Below are 17,285 nucleotides of genomic sequence, written 5' to 3'. Positions count from 1 at the left end.
TTGATCAAGGCATTTGATCACTGTGGAAGTAAGCATATTGGGACAGGGGAAAGCAAAGGGAAAGCGTGAATATTCGTCCACCATAGTCAGTAAGTAGGTGTTCCGCGTTGAGGAAGGCAATGGCCCTTTAAAGTCAATGCTGAGTCGCTGCATAGGCTGCATAGCGTGTATGAGCGAGCCATCTGATGGATGGAAGAATTGCAGTTTTAACTCCGCACAAATTTTACAGGAGGAGCACGTTCTTTTCACATCTTCCGTAGAAAATGGGAGATTTTTAGATCGCACAAAGTGCAACATTCAGGTAACGCCAGGATGGCATAAGTCAGTATGAAGATCCGCCAGAGTCGAAGTTGGCATAGAAGAGCAGAATGCCCGCGTGAGGGTATCCGGGGCCACATTCTCTTTGCCGGGTCGATAATGTATGGTGTATCCAAAGGCAGCCAATTCCATCCTCCAGAGTTGTATTTTGTTATTCTTGATCTTAGTGCGTTTCCGGTTATCCAGCATAAAGGCCACGGAGCGCTGATCGGTTATAAGTGTGAAATGGCGATGAGCGAGAAAATGACTCCATTTACGTACCGCTTCGATGATGGCCGTAGCCTCCTTCTCGACAGGGGAATAATGGAGCTCGCTACCCTGCAAAGTTCTGGACAGAAATGCAACGGGTCGACCACCTTGATTCAAGGTAGTAGAGATCGCCACATCTGATGCATCGCACTCAACCACGAAAGGAAGATTTTCATCAATGGAATGAAGCGTGGCTTTTTCCAGTTGTCGCTTGAGGAGGTTGAAAGCTGAAATAGCCGTTGCCTCTAATGGAAATGACTTTGCATGAAGCAGAGGCTGGATCTTGTCGGAGAAGTGGGGTATCCATTTTGCATAATCGGCGAACATGTCGAGTGCCCGACGAAGAGAGCCGAGATTCGTAGGGGGAGGGAGCTCCTGAAGCGGACGAAGTCGCTCCAGATCTGGTTTGATGACACCGTTGCCCACCCAGTAGCCAAGGATGTTGACTGATGGTACTGATTTCACAGATTTGGACTCATTTAAGGTTAAGTTGCGACGACGGAGAACATCAAAAAATTTCTGGAGATTGGCATCATGCTCCTTCTGGTCATGACCAGCAATGGTGATATTATCCAGATATGGAAAAGTGTCCGTTAAGTTCTCCTGTTTGACTAAGCTATCCATTGCCCGTTGAAAGACGGCCACCCCATTGGTGACCCCAAATGGAAGGTGACAAAACTGGTAAAGCCGGCCATTGCCCTCAAAGGCTATATACTTTTTGTCAGAGTCCTTTAACGGTACTTGATGATATGCGCTCTTTAAATCGAAAGTTGAAAATATCTTGTAGTTGGCAAGGTTATTGACCATGTCATCGATGCGTGGTAGTGGGTAGGCATCCAGGTCGGTATACTGGTTAATAGTTTGCGAGTAATCGATGCAAAGACGTTTCTTGTGTTGCTTCAGAGGATTTTTAACAATGACGAGTTGAGCCCGCCAGGAAGATGAACATGGCTCAATGATACCGTCAGCTAGAAGGCAAGAATTTCTGCCTCGATAAAGGCTCGATCATCTTGGCTGAAACGTCGTGATTTAGTGACTATGGGCTTACATCGGGGGGAAAGATTGGCCAACAAGGAGGGCTCGTCGAGCGAAGCCGCCGAAAGTGCACAAAACGGTACTTTGGAAATAGTAAGCTCCGGCTTTGACCCTCCAAACTCGAAAGTGAGTCTTTTGTGTTGTTTCTGGAAATCCTGTCCCAGGAGCACATCACTGCATAGGTTCTTGAGCACCCCGAGCCGGGTGGAGAAATAAGTGCAGCCATTGAGAATAAGGTCGACAAGACAAAAGCCGGAAGAATTGATGGTCAGTGTCGTCAGAGCCATTGCAATTTCCCTGTCCAAGGGGTAAATATGCTGTTTTAACTTACTGACAGCCCACTCACTAATGAAGCTGTCAGAGCTGCATGAGTCGATTAGTGCACTCAAAATGTGTCCATTTACCGAAACCTTTGTGGCTGCATAGGACAAACTTTGGGGAAAAACAGCTGTGATGGGAGGAGGGGCAGTTTTACCCTAGACAGCTGTAACCTTAGTAGTGGTTCTTGGGGGAGGAGCAATTTTATAGATTGCAGCTGTAACCTTAGTAGTGGCTCTTGGGGGAGGAGCAGTTTTATAGATAGTAGCTGCAAAACTAACAGGAGCTCTCGACCGGTATACCTTAGAAAAGTGGCCTTTCTTACTAACAGCGGCTCTTGCCTGGCATACCTTAGAAAAGTGACCTTTCTTGCTGCAATGATTGCAGGTCGCGTTACGAGCAGGACAAAATTTCCTATAGTGGAATGCACCTCCACAGAAGAAACACTTCCTTCCAGATTGCCAAGATGCCGCTAGGGCGGGGTCGTCATCAGTGTAGGTTTCTAGGGTAGGGTTGTCATCAGCCGGGTTGGAGTCGTCATCCGTGAGGGCTTCTGCCCGAGGCCTATTGAAGGAGTCACTAAAAGTGATAGCAGCAGCCTGTGCACGTGGTGAAAGATAGGTGTCTGCATTCCTCTTTGGTAAGTCCAGAGAACATGCCTGGTCATAGGCAGCCTGTAACTTGAGGGTTTTATTCTCCAATAGACGCTGACGTATGAAGGGAGACGCAATCCCATTAATAAAGGAATCACGAATTAACTCCTCCTGGTACTGCTCAGCTGTAACAGCTTTAAGGTTACAATCCTTGCTGAGCCTGCGAAGTTTCTGAAGGAATTTGTCAAGTGATTCCCCGGGTTGTTGTCGAGTTGTGGCCAGTAGATGCCGAGAAAAAATTTCATTTGGGGACTTGACATATAGCTGCTGTAGTATTTGGATAGCGGCGTCATAGTCTACACAGTCTTCGATATAGTCAAACACATGAGGGAAACGTAATTAGCAAGTATTTCTAATTTATCAGGAATATTTTCACCACACACCCTGAGGAAGTTGCTGAAAGTACGATACCAGTGTTTCCATAACTTAGCAGCTGTAAGTGAATTTGGGTCCAGGTCAAGACGGGCGGGTCTGAGTAGTTTCTCCATGATGGATCGATTACTTGTCTGAGTTCCCTTCTACGGTTTGAGTCGTAGCTGGCTGTTCCCGAAATCACCCAAAGCGTGGAGTCGATATCAAGTTGATTAAATTGACGTAATAAAACTCACTACGCACTTGGTTTGAGCATAAAGCAAGGCTTTAATCAACTTGTTTCAGAACATGGAGGTCTAGTTGTATCCACTAGCTCCTTGTCTTACAAAATGTCCCTGGCAAGCTGGGGCCAACGCACGAGTATTTATACTCCTTGGACGGCGCCACCAGCTGGCCGTCCAGTGTTATTTCATAGGTAGTTTCTTGATGATGAGATTTATGACACCAATAATCTTTTTCACTGCTTTCAGAAGACATTTTTTCTATCACTACATGCTGAATCATCTTCATCGCCTGCAAGCCTTCCACACTCTTATTCCCATTTTCTGGCCTACAGTATAAAATCTGTATTTATTTCTGCATATACCAATGTTACAATTTTGTATTATTCAATTTTGTTCCTCCTTCAGTCCCCAGAAAGCATTATCTATAAATGGTGAGGTCAGAACTGAACTTGCTCATTGGAGGAAAGATGATTGAGAGGGGGTACAATTCAGGTCTCAACAATGCACGGATAATGTAAAATCAAGCAGACAATTTAAGTTCAGTTTTGCCCATAAAACTGGAAGAGAACAAAATTCAAAAGGCTCAAGTGAAACAAAAGATTAATGGACTCATTTTATGAATTCACATTCTTAGATGAAAAATCATGAGAAACACACACCTGAATTTCCTATATGCACTCACAGCATGCGAAGTTTCATATTGGGACTGCAAATTTGTAAAATTGATTATTAGAAACACACTAATACCCACAACGTAACAGTTAAGTGGAATAAATTAAAGCTGTTAATGTTATTTCACTTAATTCCTTTTAAATTAGTTAGATGAACATGATATTGGCAGCAATGCATCAAGGGTTTACTTAGATGCACTGCAGCAACTCACCAAGTCTTCTTCGGCAGCACCTCCAAAACCCACGACCTCTACCACCTAGAAGGACAAGGGCAGCAGGCGCATTGGAACACCACCACCTCCAAGTTCCCCTCCAAGTCACACACCATCCTGACTTGGAAGTATATCATCGCTGGGTCAAAATCCTGGAACTCCCTCCCTAACAGCACTGTAGGAGTACCTTCACCACACGGACTGCAGTGGTTCAAGAAGGTGGCTCACCACCACCTTCTCAAGGGCAATTAGGGATGGGCAATAAAAGCTGGCCTTGCCAGCGACGCCCACATTCCATGAACAAATAATTTTTTTAAACTTAGGTCTAGTCCTGTTGGGACCATGAGCATGCTATCTGTAAAATGTACCCAAAATTGTACTGTTAAACTGAGAAATTGATATCCTGGAGTTTAAGTTCACTTCTCTTAAGGGTAACAGGGTAATTAGAATCTTAGAGTCATATAACACAGAGGGATGCTATTCGGCCCATCGTGCCTGTGCTGACTCTTTGAAAGAGCTATCCAATTAGACCCACTCCCCTGCTCGTTCCCCATAGTCCTGCAAATGTTTCCTTTTCAAGTATATATCCAATTCCCTTTTGAAAGTTACTATGGAATCTGCTTCCACCACCCTTTCAGGCAGTGCATTCCAGATATTGGCCCAGAAATTCGGGTCGGAGGCTTCCCGCGGGTGCAAGCCTCCGACCTGCACTTACCTAGTGCGCCGGCCGTTGTGCTGTGGGCCCGCATGGGATTCCAATCCTGGGCCTCCTCCAACTGCCGGCGCGCAGTGCTTGCGCATCCCGGGGCGCAGTTAGTTCGAAGCGTCCCCTGGGATCATGTGGGCCATGGAGAGCCAATGGTAGCAGGGAATGCTTCATTCATAAATTTGACAGGAAGAGCTGTCAAAACTATAAATACAAATCAGCCCCAAAACATAACTAAAACTTCAAATAAATTTTAAAAAGACATCACATTTTTAAAATAACTATAAATTACATAAAATAACTATTATAAACAATAATTTTAATTTTTGAAAAAATTAATTACAGTTTCTAACGGGGCTACAAATAAACTTACCTTTCTTTAAAGTATTTAAAAATAATAAACCTGTGGAAAAAATGTTTTAATTTTACTTAATTCACCACTTACCTTGTTAAAAGCAGGCCTTGCGACTGCTTTTTAAAAGTGTAACTCCTGGGGACTTACCCTCCCGGAGAAACCTGCAAAAAAAAAGTAAGTTCCAGGCGCACACGCTGCCTCTCCGGCGCACGCGTTCGACCTGTGAACCCCTTCCTTTAAGGGAACGGAAGTTCCGGTTTCCCGCGCATGCACAGTGCGCGCACAAAACTGGCAATTTTGTTGGGCCTACGCGTGAGTACCCTATGCATACTCACCCGTGTGGTCCCGAATTTCTGGGCCAATAATAGCTAGCTGCATAAAAACATTTTTCCTCATCTCCCTTCTATTTCTTTTGCCAATTACCTTAACTTTGTGTCCTCTGGTTACTGACCCTACTGCATTGGAAACAATTTCTCCTTATTTACTCTATCAAAACCCTTCATAATTTTGAATCCCTCTATTACATCTTCCCGTAACCTTCTCTGCTCTGAGGAGAACAATTCCAGTTTCTCCAGTCTCTCTACATAAGTGAAGTCTTTCATCCCTGGTACCATTCTAGTAAACCTCCTCTGCACCCTCTCCAGGGCCTTGGCACCCTCCCTAAAGTGTGATGCCCAGAATTGGACACAATACGCCAGCTGAGGCCGAACAATGATTTACAAAGGTTTATCAAACTTTTACCAAAAATACCCATTTGTGAACACACTTCCGACAACGGGGAATTTTTCAAGGCGCGGTCGATCTGGATACGCAGCCTCTTACTAATCACTGAGGAAAAATCGGTCAACGAGATTCGGTAGTACAGTCACTTCAAAAAAATGTTTTTGCTTAAAAGGGAAAGCTTTTGACAAACCTTGATCTCTTTTCTATTCTCCACCGGTGATATGGGTTGAGAGGGTCTGCTCTTGAGACCTGCCACTCCGGCTTTCAGGCACAGACTGGCGGCGCTTGCCGCGCGAATGGTCCTGCGCGGCCCTCGTGTTTCTTCCATTCTCTGTGCACTGACAACTCAAGCACTTTTATTTATGGTTTTACTGACACTGAAGGCAGGGGAGAGAGGGCAGGTTCCCTTCTCCACTGCCTCGTTGCCTGGACGCACTGACTTTCTGTTACTTGTCACTGCTCGGCGGCTGGTTATCTCTCTCGTACAAAGTTTGCTTTGTTTCGCTCGGCTTTTTCCTTCCTCCTGATGTGTTGGAGGAAGTTCGGTTCTCTCTTTCCCTCGTGCTGTTCCACTTTACTGCACCGCAGGAAGGCTGGCCACACAACAAGATTGGTATCCAGGCAACGGCCGCTCTGCGGGGGGTTGGGGACCGAGGTGAAGAGACAAAGCGGACAAGCAGCCACTCGGCTCACAGTCCGCACAGCTTCCTGCTCAATGAGACAGGCCGGCTCGCAAATGTCCCTGTCTGAGCTGCACTGATGGCAGTGGGAGATTTCTCTTTAATCCGCTCCCTGTCCTTCCTCTGCCGATTTATAGGCCTACTAGTTACAACCTTTTTTTTGTTGTGGGAGTTAAAGTGCTTATTAAAAAGGTAGCAATTATGTAGCTTTTCAAATAGACTGTAACCACGGCAGGTTTGGAGAACTGTAAGTGTGAAATGCATCAATTCTTAACATTGACCAAGAATCTATCTGATCGCTTGATAAGAGTCGATGCATCCTTCCGGCCCAGCAATCAGCCCGAATTACCATTCGTGTGAATAAAGCATAGTTCAAGGAACAGAGTAGGGTTGGACATTTACTGCCTACATGCCTCTGGCATTCCAGCCTCTGCTGTTCCTGGCTCTAGCGGTAACTCGATGTCTTTTTGACCCTGAACTTTACCCACTCCGTTGCCAAGACCACTCCTGCTGTTGCCTAAAGTCCTGTCTTCATCTCGCGAATCAATTTCCCACATTCTATCCTTACCAGCCTCCCCTTCTTTGTGGTTCTCAATATACCGCTAATCCAGAACTCGGTGGCTTGAATCCTCTCCGGACTAATTCCTGCATACCCATCATCCCAGTCCTCGCCAAGGTCCACTGATTCCGTGCACCCTAACCACTTGATTTGGGCCCTCGTTCTTATTTTCAAATCCCTCCATTCCTCTGACTGGATCACAGCTTTGTCGTTTGCTCTCTCTCAAACTAATCATTCAGCTATTACTCCCCTGTTCTCTGGAATCCTCTTCCAACACCACTTTGCCTTGATCCCGCTCTCCCTGCTTCCTAAAATCCTTCACACTGCAGAGTTACCTCCAGTCCTATTTGCAACTTTCCTACCATTGCTGAATCTACCCTCCAGTACATATCGGGTGGTTCAGCAACAACAGAAGACAACTCGATTATAGAAGCAGTTGCTTCTTATAATAATAAAAGCAGCCCGAGCCTTGACAGGTCCGGTTACGATTTCAGCTAGATGAGCCATACAGCATTTTGTCACATTCATCTTCTGCGAGAGTAATACAATAGCGTTGTTCAATACAAGTTATATTGATGTTGTATTCCCTGGAATTTAGAATGTTAAGGGGTGACTTGATCAAGGTACGAGGTACCACCAGGGACTTCAACACCAGACAGATTGTGATGTCAGTGAGCGTACGGGGCGCCCAATCTGCAAAATTCATTGTCGCCACTTATCTTTGTGCCTTGACCAGACAGCGAGAGGGAGAGCAAGCACACAGCTGCAGGAAGCTGGCTCCAGCAACGTTATTTAAAGGCATCAGCATTAATCACCTGCAGCTGTCAGGGCAGGTTAGTTTCAGTGGCTTCTTGTCAGTTTCAGCCACTGGAGCAGTTTGTATGAGTAATTTCAAGCTTTTTTTTATCAGCAGTCTTCTGGCAAGTGCAAAGTGGCTACATTTATTGTTCAAAGATTCAAACTGCTACACTTGACAACATTAATGGGGGCTGTACTGGCGCCACCTCGCCCTCCAAGATCTACAGCGGGGGGCGCGTAGGCAGGCAGAAATACAGGAACATGTGCACAGAGGGATGAGGAGATACATAAGGGCTCTCGTCAGGAAGCCTTACCCTCCAAGGCTATTCCGACAGCACTTCTCCTACCTTCAATTAGGTGAGGAGCAGTGTATTAGATAGCTTCCTAAAATCCTCCAGAACTCTGCCACCTCCTCCAAACAGACCTCCAGCCTCACAGCAGGATGACTTAAACCCTAGATCCCTTTTGCTCACCACATGCCCATCATACCATCCCTGTGTCATGCCATATCACAGCATCCTCCTGGGCGCAAAGGTGAAATGACTTTTGCATGCAGTCTAAAGCATTAGTGCCTGGCGTTAATTCTCAAACTTTTCTAAAGATACCACCCATTCCTGAGCTATAATTAATTTTTAGCCCTAACTATTTCTGGTGGTTGGGGAGTCTAGGACAGGGGGCATAGTCTAAAAATTAGAGCCAGCCCTTACAGGAGCAAAATTAGGAACACTTCTAGACACAAAGGGTGGTAGAAGTTTGGAACTCTCTTCCACAAATGGCAATCAATGCTAAATCAATTGTTAATATAAAATCTGAGATTGAAATATTTTTATTAACCAAAGGTACGAAGGAATATGGGGCAAAGGCGGGTATATGGAGTTAGGTCACAGAGCAGCCATGATCTCATTGAATGGCGGAACAGGCTTGAGAGGCAAAATGGCCGACTCCTGTTCCTATGTACAACCAACATTTCTAGTAATGGAAAAATCTCTTCAAATTACACTGAGTGCAGTGAGCACAGAGTGAATAACTGGGAGTTTGGTAAGCGTGGGAGTTTTAAGGGTTAATGTAATGTATGTAATGTATATATACCTTAAGGGAGAGAACTACTTTTTACAGCTCCTGTATACTGTAGTACCGGCAGTGACCACACCTGTATATAAACCCTGAGTAGTGATCTGTACAGTTAGTTCTAGAGTAACCCTCATAACCTGTTGAATCGTTCCCTGCAGTCTGTTGTCTGATTATTGAAGGACACAACATTAAGATACACGGACATAACAGTTAATCTCTTTTAAAATCTAGTGTTAATTGCTAGTAGCTCTTAAGTAAGATCAACTGTTTAAGTTAAAATTTAAACTTAAAATTTTTAAGTTTCTTCAGGCTTAATCAGAGACAAACAAGCAAGCTCTCCTGCTGGAGTGCTGCTGGAGTTGGTTAACTAGATAACTGGATTAAACTGGTTCCTGAAACAGTAGCAGAGCAGTGGTGACTCATCTGAGTCACAAACAGTATACATACAGGAGCCTGTGAGTGCAGCCAGCACAGAGTGAACAACTGGGAGTTGGTAAGTGTGGGTGATCGGTGAAGTGGGGGAAGGAGGTGCTTGCTTTTCCTAACTTCTCCCGCAGAGCAGCGGAGGACCTGAGCTGGAGCAGACCAAGGCCTGAGAGCGGGGTTAAAAGCAGCAGCAGACCTGCATCAACAAGAGAAAATGGCAGTGTGACATCACAGGTAAGGCAGGTAAGTGATTGGTAGTGACTGTGGGCTAAGTTTTAAGTTAACATAACATGTAACTAAATTAAAAAAACTAAACTTAATCTAATTAATTTAATAAACTAAACGAGGTAAATAATTTGATTAAGACTAAACTAATTAATTAAATAATTAAAATAATGGGAGAACAGGAGATGTGTTGCTGCTGCAATATGTGGGAGCTTGTGGACATTTTTGTCCAGGGGGACTATGTTTGTGGTAAGTGTCTGCGGCTCGAGGAACTTTGACTCCAAGCTGAGGAGCTGGAGTCCGAGCTGCAGACATTGTGAGACATCAGGGAGGGAGAAAGTTACCTGGACCTTTTGCTCCAGGAGGCAGCCACACCCCTTAGATTAAATTCTTTAGAATTGACACGCGGTCAAGGACAGGAGGGTGTGATTGTGAGTGAGGCAGGTACGGGGGTCCAGGAGGTAGTATTGTAGGAGCCTCAGTCCTTGCACTTGTCCAATAGATTTGAGGTTCTTGCAACCCTTGTGGACAAGTGCAGGGACTGTGGGGAGGACGGCGGATAACCAGATTGCATCAGGAAGGGACAGAGCGTACAAACAAAGGAGTGCACTAACAAATAGGGTCTGGGTAAGAAAAAATGTTAATAAGACAAATAGGGCCATATTTTAAAACATGTTAAGATGTCTAAAAATGTTAAAAAGACAAATCTAAAGGCACTGTATCTGAATGCACGAAGTATTCGTAATAAGATAGAAGAATTAACAGCGCAAATAGATGTAAACGGGTATGATATAATTGCAATTACGGAGACATGGCTGCAGGGTGATCAAGGCTGGGAGCTGAATATCCAAGGATATTCGATAATTAGGAAGGACAGGCAAAAAGGAAAAGAAGGTGGGGTGGCGTTGTTAGTAAAGGATGAAATCAGAGCAATAGTGAGAAAGGATATTGGCTCAGAAAATCAAGGTGTAGAATCAGTCTGGGTGGAGCTAAGAAGCACCAAGGGGCAGAAAACATTGGTGGGAGCTGTCTATAGGCCTCCAAACAGTAGTGGTAATGTAGGGGATGGCATCAAACAGGAAATTAGAGATGCATGTAACAAGGGTACTACAGTAATCATGGGTGTCTTTAATCTACATATAGACTGGCCAAACCAAATTAGCAATAATACTGTAGAGGATGAATTCCTGGAGTGTGTAGAAGATGTTTTTTTAGACCAGTACATTGAGGAGCCAACTAGGGAACAGGCTATCCTAGATTGGGTATTGTGCAATGAGAAGGGGTTAATTAATAATCTTGCTGTGTGGTGTCCTTTAGGGAAGAGTGACTATAACATGAAAGAATTCTTCATTAAGATGGAAAATGAAGACGTCCAATCCGAAACTAGGGTCCTAAATCTAAACAAAGGAAACTACGATGGTATAAGGAGTGAGTTGGCTATGATAGATTGGGGAGCTTCATTAAAAGGCATGACGGTGGATAGGCAATGGCTAACATTTAAGGAACGAATGCATGAATTGCAACAGTTATACATTCCTTTCTGGCGCAAAAACACAAAAGGAAAAGCGGCCCAACCATGGCTAACAAAAGAAATTAACGATAGTATTAAATCCAAAGAGGAGTCATATAAAGTTGCCAGAAAAAGTAGCAAGCCTGAGGATTGGGAGCAGTTTAGAGTTCAGCAAAAAAGGATCAAGAGATTGATTAAGAGGGGAAAAATAGAGTATGAGAGTAAACTTGCAAGGAACATAAAAGCGGATGTAAAAGCTTCTAAAAGTATGTGAAAAGAAAAAGATTAGTGAAGACAAATGTCGGTCCCTTACAGTCAGAAACAGGAGAATTTATAATGGGGAACAAGGAAATGGCTGAGCAATTAAACAAATACTTTGGTTCTGTCTTCACGGAAGAGGACACAAATAACTTCCCAGAAATGCTAGGGAACCAAGGGTCTAGTGAGAAGGAAGAATTAAAGGAAATTAGTATTAGTAAAAAAATAGTGCTGGAGAAATTAATGGGACAGACAGCCGATAAATCTCCAGGTCCTGATAATCTGTATAACAGAGTACTAAAAGAGGTAGCCATGGAAATAGTGGATGCATTGGTTGTCATCTTCCAAAATTCTATGGGGGAAAAATTTGGTTGCTTAGCGCCTCCCGTTAGCACCCTAAGAGGGCACTAATAGGGTACAACGCAACAAGCGACCAGGCGTGGCGATGTTTGCGCCGCTCACGAAATTGACCAGAGTTTTTGCGGCAGCGCTAAACTCTACCGCCCCGATCTCCTGCGCCCGCAGATCATGACGTCAGTCGAGCGTGCAACGCCCCGGTGGCACCCAGACCAGTTATTGAGTGGCGCCCTCTTCCTTTTTGCCTGCCGCAATCAACAACAGGGAGAGTGGAACTGTTTCCAGTTGGTAAGGGGCTGGGGGGGCACTATTTAAAGGCGCTCTCTTCCTACCTTTTTTTGTGGGAGACATTTTTGCACCACTCATTCTGACAGAAAGAAAGATTCTGAGAGAGAGAGAGAGACTTCTGCAGAGAGTCAACGCTGTGTGAAGTCATTTTGGCTACTGAGCAGCACTTTTCAGGTTCTAAGAGACTATGGGGCTGCACTGATTCGGGGCATCGTCCTGCACCTGCAGAATCGGAGGCATCAGAGATGCAGAGAGAGAGTGGCAATCATGGTCAGAGGGGGGAGGGCCAACAGGCCTCTGCACAGGAGACCGGAAGTAGAATCTGGGTATAAAAGGGGAGGGGCTAGTGCAGTACACGGAGTGCCTTGTGCATTGAGTGGTGCTGGAGTTTTGCTAAGTGGGAGAAAAATCATTTAAGTGTATTTTGTGAATTTTAGTGTGTTAAGAAGTCAATTATTTGAAGTAAGTTTAATTTTTTAAGGGTTTTTTAAACTCTTGGGCAGTTTAAACCGGAAGTAGAATCCGGGTATAAAAGGGGAGGGGCTAGTGCAGTGCACGGAGTGCCTTGTGCATTGAGTGGTGCTGGAGTTTTGCTAAGTGGGAGAAAAATAATTTAAGTGTATTTTGTGAATTTTAGTGTGCTAAGAAGTCAATTATTTGAAGTAAGTTTAATTTTTTAAGGGTTTTTTAAACTCTTGGGCAGTTTAAACCGGAAGTAGAATCCGGGTATAAAAGGGGAGGGGCTAGTGCAGTGCACGGAGTGCCTTGTGCATTGAGTGGTGCTGGAGTTTTGCTAAGTGGGAGAGTTCGGATAAGTGGGAGGTGAGGGTGTGTTTTTTGCTCTGTTTTGTTCCCCACTCCCAGGCTTGGACAACACTGCGGAGGCGGAGCAACGAGACAAGTCAACCAAACAGGCCCCACAGACAGTATTCAAGGAGGAGGTTGGTGATCAGCTGGTTGGTTGGTTTTCTTCCTTCTCTTCTCTTTTATACCTTTAAGTTGGTAAGTCCTTTGAATAGTGGTGTGACATTATCATCTATATCCGGGCAGGGTCTTCATAACTAATAATAAGAAATTTAATTAATTATATAGAATGGAGCAGGTGATGTGTTACTGTTGTGAGATGTGGGAGCCGGTGGTCCCCATTGAGGCTCACGGTGATTACATCTGCGACAAGTGTTTGCTGCTAGAGGAACTCAAGTTCCATGTTATGGAGCTTGAGACCGAGCTTCAGACACTGTGACACATCAGGGAGGGGGAGAAGTTCCTGGACTCTATGTTTCAGGAGATGGTCACACCTATGAAGTTAATTACTGCAGATGTAGTCCGTGGTCAGGGACAGGACGGTGTGACTACGAGTGAGGAAGGTACAGGGATCCAGGATGCAGTGTTGAAGGAGACACAGCCCTTGTTCTTGTCCAGCAGGATCGAGGTTCTTACTCCCTGTGAGGGCGGGAGCGGGGACTGCAGGGAGGATGAGCAACCTGGCCACAGCACCGTGGTACAGGGGGCCATTCAAGTGGAGGGAGTAAAAAGAAATGTTGTAGTGGTAGGGGATAGTATCATTAGGGGGATAGATAGGGTTCTCTGCAGTCAAGAGCAGGAGTCCCGAAGGCTGTGTTGCCTGCCCGGTGCGAGGGTTAAGGACATCTCTTCTGGGCTGGAAAGAAACTTGGAGTGGGAGGGGGAGGATCCAGTTGTCGTGGTCCATGTTGGTACAAATGACGTAGATAGGACAAGGAAGACGGTTCTGTTAAAGGAGTATGAGCAGCTAGGGGTCAAATTAAAAAACAGAACCTCAAGGGTAATAATCTTTGGGTTATTACCTGAGCCACGAGCGAATATGGCTAGGATAAATAAAATTAAAGAGTTAAATGCGTGGCTCAAAGACTGGTGTGGGAGAAGTGGGTTTTGCTTCTTGGGACACTGGCACCAATACTGGGACAGGAGGGAGCTGTTCCGTTGGGACGGACTCCACTTGGCCAGTGCTGGGACTAGAGTCCTGGTGAATCATATAACTAGGGCTGTAGAGAGGGCTTTAAACTAATTAGTGGGGGGGAGGTTTCTAGAGAGCAAATAATAGAAATGACAACAGAGAAGGTCATAGACTTAGGTAGCAGTGGGGGAATTATAAAACAGAATGTGTCAGGAAGGGACAGAAGGTATGGAGCAAAAAGTAAAGTACTAAAAAGGGAAAAAACAGGAACTAAGTGTTACAAAACATATTTGAAAGTTCTTTATCTGAATGCACGTAGCATTCGTAACAAAATGAATGAGTTAACGGCACAAATAACGACATATGGGTATGATCTTGTGGCCATTACAGAAACATGGCTGCAGGGTGACCATGACTGGGAATTAAACATACCAGGTTATTTAACAATCAGGAAGGACAGGCAGGAAGGGAGAGGAGGTGGGGTGGCTATGTTAATAAAGGAAGGAATCACTATAATACAGAGAAATGATATTGGGTCAAAGGAGCAGGATAGTGAAACAGTTTGGGTGGAGATAAGGAATAATAAGGGGAAAAAAACACTAGTGGGTGTAGTCTATAGGCCTCCGAACAGTTGCAACTCTGTTGGACGGAGTATTAATCAGGAAATAGTTGAGGCTTGTAATAAGGGAACAGCTATAATTATGGGGGATTTTAATTATCATATTAACTGGACAAATCAAATTGGGCAGAGCAGCCTTGAGGATGAGTTCATTGAGTGTATTAGGGATGGGTTTCTTGAGCAGTATGTAACTGAACCGACCAGGGGGCAAGCAACCTTAGATTTGGTCCTGTGTAATGAGACAGGATTAATTAAAAATGTCCTAGTAAAGGATCCCCTTGGAATGAGTGACCATAACATGGTTGAATTCCATATTCAATTAGAGGGTGAGAAGGTTGGATCTCAAACAAGCGTGCTGAGCTTGAATAAAGGAGACTATGAAGGTATGAGAGCAGAATTGATTAGAGTGGACTGGGAAAATAGATTAAAGGGTAAGACGGTACATGATCAGTGGTGTACATTTAAGGTGTTATTTTACAACTTCCAAAAAATATATATTCCACTGAGGAAAAAAGGGTGTAAAAGAAAAGATAGCCATCCGTGGCTAAGTAAAGTAATTAAGGATAGTATCCGACTAAAAACAAGGGCATATAAGGTAGCCAAATCTAGTGGGAGGATGGAAGATTGGGAAGTCTTTAAAAGACAGCAAAAAATAACTAAAAGATTGATTAAGAAAGGGAAGATAGATTATGAAAGTAAATTAGCAAAAAATATAAAAACAGACAGTAAAAGTTTCTATAGTTATATAAAAAGAAAAAAGGTGGCTAAAGTAAATGTTGGTCCCTTAGAGGATGAGACCGGGAAATTAATGGTGGGAAACATGGAGATGGCAAAAACACTGAACAATTATTTTGTATCAGTCTTTACAGTAGAGGACACTAAGAATATCCCAACACTGGACAAACAGGGGGCTCTGGGGGCGGGGCAGGGGGGGGGTGGGAGGAACTAAATACGATTAAAATCACTAAGGAAGTGGTACTTGGTAAAATAATGGGACTCAAGGCGGATAAATCCCCTGGACCTGATGGCTTGCATCCTAGGGTCTGGAGGGCAGTAGCGGTAGGGATTGTGGATGCATTGGTAATAATTTTCCAAAACTCCCTGGACTCAGCAAAGGTCCCGGCAGATTGGAAAACTGCTAATGTAACACCCTTATTTAAAAAGGGTAGTAGGCAGAAGGCTGGAAACTATAGACCTGTTAGCCTAACATCTGTGGTTGGTAAAATGTTAGAGTCCATTATTAAGGAGACAGTAACGGGACATTTGGATAAACATAATTTAATAGGACAAACTCAGCATGGTTTCATGAAGGGGAAGTCATGTTTGACAAATTTGCTGGAGTTTTTTGAGGAAGTAACATACAGGGTGGATAAAGGGGAACCAGTGGACGTAGTGTATTTAGACTTCCAAAAGGCATTTGACAAGGTGCCACACAAAAGATTATTGCTAAAGATAAAAAATCACGGGATTGGGGGTAATATTCTGGCGTGGGTGGAGGATTGGCTCTCTAACAGAAAGCAGAGAGTTGGGATAAATGGTTCGTTCTCAGATTGGCAACCAGTAACTAGTGGTGTTCCGCAGGGGTCAGTGCTGGGTCCCCAACTCTTTACAATCTATATTAACGATTTGGAGGAGGGGACCGAGTGTAACATATCAAAGTTTGCAGATGATACAAAGATGGGACGGAAAGTAGTGAGTGAGGAGGACATATAAAACCTGCAAAGGGACATAGACAGGCTAAGTAAGTGGGCAGAGATTTGGCAGATGGAATACAATACTGGAAAGTGTGAGGTTATGCACTTTGGCAGGAAAAATCATAGAGCAAGTTATTATCTTAATGGCAAGAAACTGGAAAGTACTGTAGTACAAAGGGATCTGGGGGTCCTGGTGCACGAAACTCAAAAAGTTAGTATGCAGGTGCAGCAAGTGATCAAGAAGGCCAATGGAATGTTGGCTTTTATTGCTAGGGGGATGGAATATAAAAACAGGGAGGTATTGCTGCAGTTGTACAAGGTATTGGTGAGACCGCACCTGGAATACTGCATACAGTTTTGGTGTCCATACTTAAGAAAAGACATACTTGCTCTCGAGTCAGTACAAAGAAGGTTCACTCGGTTAATCCCGGGGATGAGGGGGTGGTCATATGAGGAGAGGTTGAGTAGATTGGGACTCTACTCATTGGAGTTCAGAAGAATGAGAGGCGATCTTATTGAAACATATAAGATTGTGAAGGGGCTTGATCGGGTGGATGCGGTGAGGATGTTCCCAATGATGGGTGAAACTAGAAGTAGGGGGCATAATCTTAAAATAAGGGGCTGCTCTTTCAAAACTGAGATGAGGAGAAACTTCTTCACTCAGAGGGTGGTAGGTTTGTGGAATTTGCTGCCCCAGAAAGCTGTGGAAGCTACATCATTAAATAAATTTAAAACAGAAATAGATAGTTTCCTAGAAGTAAAGGGAATTAAGGGTTACGGGGAGCGGGCAGGAAATTGGACATGAGTCTAGGTTCGGAATGGTCATGGCCCTGTGGGTAGTGGAGTGGGCCCAGGGGCCGTGTAGCCTGGTTCTGCTCCTACTGTGTTCTAATTCTGTGTTAGATTTCAGGAGATGGTTTTATTCCTGTTCCTGGCTGGGGTGGAGATCGCCTTTACAGAAGGTAAGTACTGTAGAAAATATAGGGACAGAGTGATCTCCTGGAAGAATTTCGATCGCCTAGATGGGT

General features: G+C 44.4%; 1 protein-coding gene across 1 annotated transcript in view; it reads right to left on the bottom strand.

Annotated features, from left to right (window-relative positions):
- dnah5 (dynein, axonemal, heavy chain 5) overlaps positions 1-6,428 on the bottom strand; it is a 754,701-nt gene extending 748,273 nt beyond the window's left edge. The window contains exon 1 of the mRNA XM_085988698.1: positions 6,027-6,428. Coding sequence (XP_085844824.1) covers positions 6,027-6,164 — 138 coding nt within the window. The 5' untranslated portion in view covers positions 6,165-6,428. The remainder of the gene's footprint in view (positions 1-6,026) is intronic.
- Between the last annotated feature and the right edge of the window lie 10,857 nt (positions 6,429-17,285).

Source organism: Somniosus microcephalus, chromosome 5 (genome assembly GCF_052327205.1).
Source record: "Somniosus microcephalus isolate GS21.2 chromosome 5, FLI_Smic_1.0, whole genome shotgun sequence".
In the NCBI taxonomy this organism is placed as follows: Eukaryota; Metazoa; Chordata; class Chondrichthyes; order Squaliformes; family Somniosidae; genus Somniosus; species Somniosus microcephalus.
The sequence above is the reverse complement of the archived record's forward strand: the minus strand, read 5'-3'. Positions and strand labels throughout refer to the sequence as shown.